General features: G+C 46.1%; 1 protein-coding gene across 2 annotated transcripts; it reads left to right on the forward strand.

The window, feature by feature from the left end:
- Positions 1-164: 164 nt before the first annotated feature.
- Positions 165-5,180, forward strand: KRT1 (keratin 1). Of its 2 annotated transcripts, none has more exons than XM_045867981.1 (9): positions 165-731; positions 1,725-1,939; positions 2,269-2,329; positions 2,746-2,841; positions 3,006-3,170; positions 3,303-3,428; positions 3,998-4,218; positions 4,692-4,726; positions 4,819-5,180. In XM_045867981.1, exons 1-9 carry the CDS (start codon positions 165-167, stop codon positions 5,178-5,180), a joined length of 1,848 nt encoding a protein of 615 aa, XP_045723937.1. The 2 variants fall into 2 exon arrangements, with proteins under 2 accessions (XP_045723937.1, XP_045723947.1); XM_045867991.1 differs by lacking the exons at positions 4,692-4,726; positions 4,819-5,180 and having other exon boundaries at positions 165-240; positions 289-438; positions 502-731; positions 3,998-4,222.
- The last annotated feature ends 5,688 nt before the right edge of the window (positions 5,181-10,868 follow it).

Below are 10,868 nucleotides of genomic sequence, written 5' to 3' on the forward strand. Positions count from 1 at the left end.
GTATGGCTGCAGGCAAACCAAACCCTTGACAGGCTCTGTGTCCCGCTGACTCGAGGACCAAGCCCATGCACTCCCTGTATATAAGGAACAGTCTCTGTGCTTGGGGTAGAGGAGTGTGAGCTCCTTTCCTTTTCCGACTTTGCTCCAACTCTCTCCAAGGCAGCATGAATCGAAACTTTAGTTCTAGGTCTGGGTTCCGGAGTGGAGGGGGCTTCAGCTCTGGCTCTGCCGGAGCGGTCAGCTTCCAACGCAGGACCACTAGCAGCTCTGTGCGCCACAGCGGGGGAGGTGGTGGGAGATTTTCAGGGGGAAGATGTGGAGGTGGTGGTGGTGGCGGTCGTTTTGGAAGTCGAAGCCTTGTCAACCTTGGTGGCAGTAAGAGTATCTCCATAAGTGTGGCCAGAGGAGGTGGACGTGGTGGTTTTGGTGGTGGTTATGGTGGTGGTGGCTTTGGGGGTGGTGGCTTTGGGGGTGGTGGTTTTGGTGGTGGCGGCTATGGAGGTTTTGGCAGTGGAGGTGGTTTTGGTGGAGGCGGTTTTGGTGGAGGTGGTTTTGGTGGAGGCGGTTTTGGGCCTTTCTGCCCCCCTGGTGGCATACAGGAAGTCACCATCAACCAGAGCCTTCTGCAACCCCTTAATGTGGAGATTGACCCTGAGATCCAAAGAGTAAAGACTCAAGAAAGGGAGCAAATCAAGATACTCAACAACCAATTTGCCTCCTTCATTGACAAGGTGAGTTTATCTGCTCAGTGCACACGTGGAGGGCTGCTCTTGGTCCATTTGGGATTGCTTGGGTTTCAGCCTCAAGTTTCTGTTTGGATATTTTGTGGAATTGTCTTCTAGGAGATGTTATAAGTATTCTTGTGAATGATTCTAATGACTAAACTCTCTCTTGAACAAAGAGGTCGTGGGCTACATAAGTGTGGGTCAATGTGACGTCACCTTCAAGTGTCTTTTCATTCAGCTCTTGAGCTGAATTGGGACTTACATATGGTGAATGAAGGCAATAGAAATGGGGCTAACTCAGCTCTCTAGGGTGCAAATGAGAGTTCTGGAAAGGTCTTCCTAACCGTAAAAAGGGAGTTGAGGGTAAATAGAGTGCACTGTGATATTGTAGCAGAAAGGATGTAGTAAGTTGCACCAAACATCTTTTGCTTTCAGGAGGGGAGCTCTGCCCTCTGAAAATGTTACCTTGGTACAAGTTTTTTTTTTTTTTTTTTTTATACTTATACTGTCAACTCAAAGTTATCCACAATAGATTCCAAATTCTATTTTGGATTTCCCCAACATACCTCTGAATGTGTGAATGCTTACAGAATGCATACCAATGTTTATGGCAATCTACCTAAAAAGGTTGAAAGGCAAATCTCTTAAGCATCATGTAACCGCTTCAAGTGTAATTGCAGTAATTTTATATAGGGCTTTGCTGTTTGGTATTTGTCTAGTTACCCCCCTTCGAAAGTTCTAGCTGCAACAGTATAAAAATTACCCTTCTCAGGAAATCAAATCTTCTGTGAATTAACAGTGAGTTAGATTTTGTTATTAAAAAAATGATGCTAACTTGATCTTCTTCCTATTTCTCTGCCATGGCCAGGAAAAGAGGACTTGAAAGAACAAATTCTTTTCCAAACGAGGCATGGGTCTCACTGTGGGGTAGCTTATGGCACTCAGTGGCCAGTGGACTCCATTTCTGCATCCGTCGGTAATGGCGGCTTGTGTTCTCAGGTGCGATTCCTGGAGCAGCAGAACCAGGTGCTGCAAACAAAATGGGAGCTGCTGCAGCAGGTAGACACCTCCACTCGGACCCACAGCTTAGAACCCTACTTTGAGTCCTACATCAACAATCTTAGAAGGAGAGTGGACCAACTGAAGAATGACCAGTCTAGTATGGATTCGGAATTGAAGAACATGCAAGACCTGGTGGAAGATTACCGGAACAAGTAAGGAAGACTGGCCAGGCAATCCTTGACTTGTGTTCTAAAATATTTCCTGGAAGTGGCAAGCTAAGGCTATGAGTCTTAAGCTAAGACTGTATGTAGTGATATCTTTTGTTAGGTTAGAGATCAATTAATTTGGCATTTTCAGAATTCTTCCTCTTCTCAGAAGCTGGGAACAGCTTAGCAGTTTTGTTGCTCAGGAGGAAGAGGTGGCCAAGCTGTCCTAGGCTAATAACAGGAGGCAATGACAGCTGATGCCAATCTCAGTTGGGGAAGCTGAACTTGAGGTCTCACCTTCTCCAAATATCGAAATCCCTCTGATTTCCTTGTAGGTATGAGGACGAGATCAACAAGCGGACAAATGCAGAAAATGAATTTGTTACCATCAAGAAGGTGAGCAAATCTGTAGAATGGACCTCACATCTGAAATAAAGAATATAAGAGGGTCTCCAATTACTAAGCAGAAGGAAGTCATGACGTGGAGAACCTGGTGGGGGGCCTGATGAATAGCCCACTAGAGTTTGCCCCCCACATTATCATGGACCTGGGCTTATCCAGGCTATTTGCTTCTCCAGCTCTCTCAGGCCTTCATGGAGGAGGCAGGGAGGCAAGTTTTCAGCGACTCAGGCGAGCTGTCCTGTGATTGTGATTCCAAGGGGTGGGGCAGTCTAGGGATTGTGATCCACCTGGAGTAGGAAGGTGTGGAGGAGACTCCAAATGCTTGTTCTACTTGGAGAGGCCCCTTACAGCTGGTAAGAGGGACTTGCCCTGGGAAGAACATGACTTCACGATGTCCATTATTCCTCTAGGATGTGGATGCTGCTTATATGACTAAGGTGGACCTTCAGGCCAAAGTTGACAACTTGCAGCAGGAAATTGATTTCCTCACAGTGCTCTACCAGGCAGTAAGTCCTCTGCTTTTGACCGTGTTTACCCAAATGAAGAGCCTCTGAGCCTACGCCCATCACTATCCAGAAGAACAAAGATACATCTTCCATCTCCTGACTCCCCCTCTAAGTTGTGTTTTGTTTTAACACTGTAAGAGTCACTGAACTAATATGTCTTGCAGGAGCTGTCTCAGATGCAGACTCAAATCAGCGAAACCAATGTCATCCTGTCCATGGACAACAACCGCAGCCTGGACCTGGACAGCATCATCGCTGAGGTCAAAGCTCAGTATGAGGAGATCGCCCAGAAGAGCAAGGTTGAGGCCGAGACACTGTACCAGACCAAGGTGAATGAGCCGAATGTCTAGCCAGTTTTCCTGAAATGTCTTGTCTTGCTGTCCTGTGTTTTCTCTTATATTTGTATGTGTGAGCCATGGTATGCTCTGCCACATCTAATTGACTTTATGCACCATCTTTAGTATGAAGAGCTCCAGATAACTGCTGGCAAACATGGGGACAATCTGAAAAGTACAAAGATGGAGATTTCAGAGCTGAATCGGATGGCCCAGAGACTTCGATCTGAAATTGATAGTGTTAAGAAGCAGGTACTTGTTCCTTCCTTCTACTGCTCAGCTATAGATATATGGCATTGGGGAGGGAGGCTCAGGTAACTGGAGGACACTTTCCTAGTGTTGAATCTTGCAATCTGCTCCAAGCCTTTGGTGATCATTCTGATTTCCACAATTCAGCTTTTGTGCTGGGTTCTCTTTAGGGAAGCTTGTGAAAATGAGCTGGCAGAGAAATGGATGTGATGGTCATGAGTGATCTAGCTCATGATGCAAAGACGTGGTGAATGAGAGGAAAGGCGGCCAGGAGGTTTCAGGGTAGGAGTTTAGAAGAATGTCAGGTGTGTAAGGGTTAGAGAAGCTTCAAGTCAGGGCCAGGAGAGGCTGCTGCCTTCCCTTTAAGGGCTTTTAAGGAAGTAACGCAGTGACGAGCTATCCAGAGGCAGTGATGTCTTATCCAGAGCCATGAGTTGACTTAAAACTGTTGTGATTCTGCTGGACCCAGGGTAGCAGCCTCACTGAGGTGGACAGAGGAATCTGAGATAAGAAGGCAAGGGTGGGATTAGGTGATAGGACAGTGTGTAACATATGGGCTTCTCCTCTCTTAGATCTCCGCGCTGCAGCAGTCCATCAATGATGCCGAGCAGCGTGGTGAGAATGCCCTCAAAGATGCCCAGAGCAAGCTGGCCGAGCTGGAGGATGCCCTGCACAGGGCCAAGGAGGACATGGCCCGCCTGCTGCGTGACTACCAGGAGCTGATGAACACCAAACTGGCCTTGGACATGGAGATCGCCACCTACAGAACCCTTCTGGAAGGAGAGGAAAGCAGGTGAGGACAGAACCCTGAGCAGTTTGGCCATTTCTTATGGTGCTTCTTCCCTTGTAAGCTGACTGCTATCCAGCATGCAGCCAAGAGGCTGCAGCTTGTCCTGGGTAGGGGGAGAGGAGAGGTATAGGGCACAGGAGGAAAGACTTGGTCTTTTTGGGACCTCAACTTTGTTTGGAGGGCTATCACATCTCCATGAAGCGCTTTGAGAAGGAATAATCTATTCTCCATCTGGGCTGGCTCAGATGTCATCTGGCCTAAAGGTAATGGCACTCACTTCAAGACTCTCGTCTATCTCGTCTCTCTTCCATGGAGATTTCTCTCTGTGTTCGTGCTGAGAAGATGGCAGAAGTTTGGGAGGCCAAGGGGACTGGATCGGGTTTCAGATCAAGTGGGGAGGAGGAGCCCCAAATGGGGAGAATCTCTGCCTCGGCAGCTGGAGAGTCATGAGGGATTTGCTTTTCTTCCTCCTACAGGATGTCAGGAGAGTGTACCCCGAGCGTGAGCGTGTGTAAGTACAAGCTGCTTTCCCGGGGGGCACGTGCAGGTTTTGCTGGGCTGGAAAGGGAGGTGGGCTGACGATAACTGAGTGTCCCCTTGCAGCTGTGAACACCAGCCACACCACCATCAGTGGAGGTGGTGGCCGAGGAGGCGGGGGTTTCAGCTCCGGAGGCGGCGGCAGCGGCGGTGGCTACGGTCTTGGAGGCGGCAGTTACGGTTCTGGAGGCGGCAGTTATGGCTCCGGAGGCGGGGGCGGTGGCAGTTACGGCTCTGGAGGTGGCGGCGGGGTTGGCTATGGCTCCGGTAGCAGCAGTGGGGGCCACAGAGGCGGCTCTGGAGGGGGCAGCTGGGGTTCTGGAGGGAGCGCCGGAGGCCGGGGATCCAGCTCTGGCCGTACCAAGACCTCTAGTGGCAGTTCCAGCGTGAAGTTTGTTTCCACCAGCTATTCCAAAGCAGTCAGATAAAGAGGTGTCCTCCATCCTGTTAGCTCTCCCTCTCCATCACTGCCAAATATGCTTGGCAAGACCAAGGTCAGTTGCCCCAGCCTCATTGGAGAAAAGAGCTTTCATTAGTTACACCAGTTCACCCCAGTTCCCCAGCTCTTTCCTATCTTCTCTGCTTCCCAAAGAAGTTTTTAGATCAGTGGCACTCTCAGCCCCTCTGGCTATGACCCTGCTTTGTGCTTCACCCGAGAAACAGTTCAGCAATGACCACTACACACATTACATTTCAAAGCACCTCCTTAAGTCAGCCAGATGAGGGCTGGTTAGAACCATAGCTTCTTTGCTGTTCATGGAGCACATGCTCTGGACACTCCTTAATACCCTCTTTCTTGGAGCAAGCTCTGTGCTGCTTTGGTTTTGTATATAAAGTGTGAACAAGTTGATTGTCTTTTGTGGAGAGGTCTTAAACTCCCCCCTTCCTTGTATTGCTGCAATAAACTGCATTTTGAAATTCTCTCTGAGTCTCAATTTCCTTTGTTCATGGCACTGTCTGTCCTGAGTGGGTGCTTTGTGGGAGGCAAAGAAGACCTTGGAGCCATGTAGCATATGGGGGAGTTGGGACACATGAAAATGATGGGCAAGATGGGGACCCTGGTCAGGCACCATTCATCTTTAAGCATTTGATAGTTAAATACAACACACTCTTTCCCAGAGTGTGCAGATGTCATGGAGAAATGGAGAGACTGGAGTATTCATCCGAGAAACTTTTATTCGTCTGAGACGTCTTTCTTGGAAAGGGCAGTGAGCAAGGAGTTTGGGAAGGAGGAGTTTGGTATTGAGAAGAAAGGAAAGTATGGTGTGGAAAAGTAATTGGTCATGTGGAACAGTCAGTGATGAGAAGGGCATGGGTACCACAGGTGCTACGGCCAGAATACAGACTTTGGCTTGGGAGTTCAAGAGCCAAGAGTGGTCATGTATCCATTTCTCCTCTTTCAGGCCCCTACCCAAAGCTCTGTTCAATCTAAGAAGTTCAGTTGTGCACATATAGCTCGTACTTGTGAAGTAGTTCAACGGGAAAGCATAGTGATCAGAAGCATGGGCATTTGGACTCAGATATTCTTGGGTTTGGATCTTACTACCTTATTTACTAGCTTTGTGATAATGTGCAAGTTACAGACCTCTCTGTACCTCAGTTTTATTATCTCTAAAATGGGGATAACATGCCTTCCTTGTGGGAATTATTGTAAGGATTAGCACTGGTATTTTTGATAGTGCCATTTTTGATAGTAATGCTGCTGCTGATCTGGCTATTGTAACATTGCTTGTTGGTCTCTAGACAGCTCAGTAGATGCTTGCTCTAAAGACCAATGAACATCAGCTTCCAAGGGGTTCTATGACCATGAAAAGGTCAGTCAACTTTCCTGAAGATTAATTTTCATAACTTCCAATTAAGAAAAGTCTTCCTAGCTCTAGTGTCAACCAGAACTGAAGGGAATAAAGAGAGTATAGATCAACAAGAGTATAATGTAAATACAACCTGGTGAGGTATATCTCTCCTCTCCAATCCTGTCTGGACTGATGTGAAAAAGAACAAACTTCAATTCAGAGAAACTGGGTTTAAGCTACTGTGGTATTTAAGGGGCGGGTTAAGGAAAATAATCCACAGCTCACTGGATGTGTGGATCCTTGGACAAATCAGTTGGCCTTTCTGAGCTTCACTTGCCTTGTAGATAAAATGGGGATGAGACTATTTGCTTCTGGACGTCAAGAGGATAAAATACATAATGTGAAATGCTTTGTGAATTGTGAATAAGTTATACAGAAGTAGTTGCATGAAATTAAAAGGGAGTGACAAAGAAGTAGAAGACAGCTGGCTGTCGAGGGCACCAAGGAGGGAAATGCCTTGGCATGGTCACTGTGGCCCAGAGACAGCTCTGTAGTGATGTAGAATTGATTTTGGTAGTGCACCCAATTTGAATCTGCTTCTGAGGACTAATATTTGTGAACTAAACACATAAGTGATGGATGTGTGAACCATAATGCCCATGTATTAGTTCGTCACATATTCAGTGACTGAAATACCAGAGCTCCCCATCCTGTTATCAAGATACCTGACTAAACTGAGTTAGTCAGAATAGGTGGCGTGGTGATTATTGATTTAGAACAATGGGAGTTGAGTGGCCTTGAGGGAGATGGTTTACTTTCCTCCACGGGAGAGAAGACTTCTGGGGCCACTAGATACAACACCTGGGATACTACTGAGTGAATGAACCAATGAGAGTGTTCTAGTACTCTGGCACACATTTTCTAACTTCTTTCTTATGTTACAACTTTCTTTAGTTATATTTTACATTGGAGATACTCTTGTTCATCTTGTTTGGACTTGGGTTTTCTTGGTAAGGTCAGACATAAAACACAGACCCTATAATTTACAGTGAGACTTATCAAAACCTGTCAGGTCAGAGGACTAAATGAAAACCATGTGTAGGTCAGTATATAATTAGTTGAAGAACTAAATCGACTAATATGAAGTGCATTAGTACTAGAGAGACAGCAAGGAAAAATCTGGGATTCCATTCAGTTCAACAAACAGTTCCTACACACATACTATGTGTCAGGGACAAGTCCACATGTTTGGGGATACTATGATGAGCAAGACATGGCTCTTGCTGTCAAAGAGCTCAGAGGCTTGGGTGTTGGGGTGTAGGCATATGTGCTGTTACAATGCACTCGACCCAGGTGATGATAAACACACACATAAGGTGTAGAAATGATACATACGGAAGGGATGCATGCAGGGTTTTAGAGGATAAACAGGAATTTGTTGGGCAGACAAGGCAGAGAAGGACACTCCAGACAGAAGGAATAATATGGGTAAAGACATGGAAGAATGAAATTACATGAAGTGTTTGATCATCTGAAGGAGCATGAAGTTAGTGACAAGAAATAAGGGCGAACAATGTTTATAGCAGCAATGTCCACAATAGCCAAACCATGGAAAGAGCCAAGATGTCCATCAACAGATGAATGGATAAAGAAGATGTGGTGTATATATATAATGGAATATTATGCAGCCATCAAAAACCCCCGAAGTCTTGCCATTTGCAACAACGTGGATGGAACTAGAGGGTAATATGCTGAGCGAAATAAGTCAATCAGAGAAAGACAAGTATTATATGATCTCACTGATATGAGGAATTCTTAATCTCAGGAAACAAACTGAGGGTTGCTGGAGTGGTGGGGGGTGGGAGGGATGGGGTGGCTGGGTGATAGACATTGGGGAGGGTATGTGCTATGGTGAGGGTTGTGAATTGTGTAAGACTGATGAATCACAGATCTGTACCTCTGAAACAAATAATACATTATATGTTGAAAAAAAAAAGATAGTAGGAAGGGAAAAATGAAGGGGGGAAATCGGAGGGGGAGAAGAACCATGAGAGACTATGGACTCTGAGAAACAAACAGGGTTTTAGAGGGAAGGGGGGGTGGGAGGATGGGTTATTCTGGTGATGGGTATTAAGGAGGGCACGTATTGAATAGACCACTGGGTGTTATATGCAAACAATGAATCATGGAACACTACATCAAAAACTAATGATGTCAAGTATGGTGACTAACATAACATAATAAAATAAAATAAAATAAAACAGAAAAAAAAAAAAGAAATAAGGGTGAAGAGTTCATTAGATCCACTCAGAAAGGACCTTCCTTGTAGGCATCAAAGGAATCTGGACTCTAGTCTGTGGGTCAGAAATTCTTAGGTGCGGTTTTGGACCTATGGGCTTATTGCAACCTACTATGTACTGGGACAATGGAAGATGGAGGGATTGTTTTACTGCTGGTGGAATAAAAATTGAGCATGGACCACAGTTTGTTTTGTACATGAGTATCCCATAAGAAATCTGGTCTGCTTATGGGAGATCTGCTCATGGAAATGCCTCCCCCCCAGGTATTTAGGGGCTAAAACAGCTATTATAGGTGAGAAGGAGCCAGTGAAGGGATTTAATAGGAGACTGGCATGGTCAGATGGGTGTTTTAAAGGAATCACTCAGGCTAGATTGGAGGGGACCATAGTGGAGTGGGAAGACTTGATAGGGAATAATCGCAAAGGTGCAGGCAAAAGATGATAAAGTCTCACACCTTAAGTGCAGGTCCTTAGAGGTGGGTGGGTGGCCAGAAATGAGGGTGCAGATCGGCATTCCACAGGTAGTTAGGATTCAAATTATCAGGACTTTGTGATGGGTTGGTATGTGGGTTGGGGATGGGTGACACAAAGGGAAGAGTGAGGAATTCTCCACGTTTCTGACTTGGGTAATAACAGATAATGTAGCAAGAGGGCTAGTGTGGAGAAATGATGAGTTAGGTCTTTTGAGGTGCCTCTATTCTATCCATGTAATTATTGGGGCTAAAGGTGTAAACTGAACTTCATCAAAATCTGAAAGCTAAACTATGAGATAACTCAGGAAGGAGTAGAGGGAGAATTGCGGAGAACACGCAGTAGGAAAGTAAAACAGACATGGGAGGAGCTTGCTCAAAAGGAGAAAATTTAAAGGCCATGAGACCAGACACAATTCTTTGGGGGCTCTCCAGCCAAGACAGTGGGGTCCCCCAGATCTAGTGATAACCTCTCAAAATCTTAGACTCCCATATTTCTTTCTTTCTTTTTTTTTTTTTATGATTTTATTTATTTGTCAGAGAGAGAGAGAGAGCACACAAGCAGGGGAGAGGCAGGCATTGGGGCTCGATCCCAGGACCCTGGGTTCATGACCTGAGCCAAAGGCAGACGCTTAAAGACTGAGCCACCCAGGAGTGCCTTAGATTCCCTTATTTCATCCTTGGGTAAGTCCAGTGTGAATTTGATGCTTGGTGCTAATCCAGATAATACTATTCAGAAGGGTGGACATCTACAAGTAAAACCGAACGATATAAATTCTCTCATCCCCTACCACTGAGTTCCCTTTCTCTGTGGCAACTGTAGTTTCTTGGGTATCCTTCCAAAGGTATGTGCATATGCACATGCAAGTAAAAATATACTTATATATTTATTCTCTTTTCTCAGAGGTCTTGCCACCCCGGCTGCCCCCCAGCCTGCCACCAGATTTGACTGTCTCCATTGGGATTTGAACTGCATGTTCTTCAGCACATAAGCCTTTTGGAATCTGGCTGTGGCTTCTGTCTACATGCCACAGCCTATGAACCAATTTCAACCTTTAGCCCTTACCTTAAGTTGTCTACACCCAGCTCCTCTCCCTGGGTCTAGATCCACGTGTCTCACTCCAAATGTCTCAGCTGGAGGGACAGAATCTTTCCATCAGCACTTGGGCCTCCATTTGGGCCATTCTTCTTCCTTGAATGGTCATAGTGTCACAGACACAGTGGAAGGCCACTCTTCCAAAGTTCCAAACTGGCCAAAGTTTCTTTTCATAACTGTGTGGCTTGAACACAGCCACATCCCTAATAGAGTTCTGAAATTCATCTAACTCTGAAGAAGAATGGCCTGCCCACCTTCTCCCCTTCCTCCACACTGAGTGCCTCTTCTCCTACAATTCCAGGCCTTGGACAATCATCTAGTGCCCGTGGGAAAAAAGCAGAATCCAGCAACTCTGCCTGCAACCTCGCCAGTCCTAGTTCAGCTTAGCTCAATTCTGCCATCTCCACTCCCTCCCTTGGGAGAGGGTCTTCACTAGCCTCAGGGACTGTTCACTAGCC

This window comes from Mirounga angustirostris, unplaced genomic scaffold, assembly GCF_029215605.1.
Source record: "Mirounga angustirostris isolate CCGP_5_RB_7025 unplaced genomic scaffold, mMirAng1.0.hap1 SCAF_5, whole genome shotgun sequence".
Classification (NCBI taxonomy): domain Eukaryota; kingdom Metazoa; phylum Chordata; class Mammalia; order Carnivora; family Phocidae; genus Mirounga; species Mirounga angustirostris.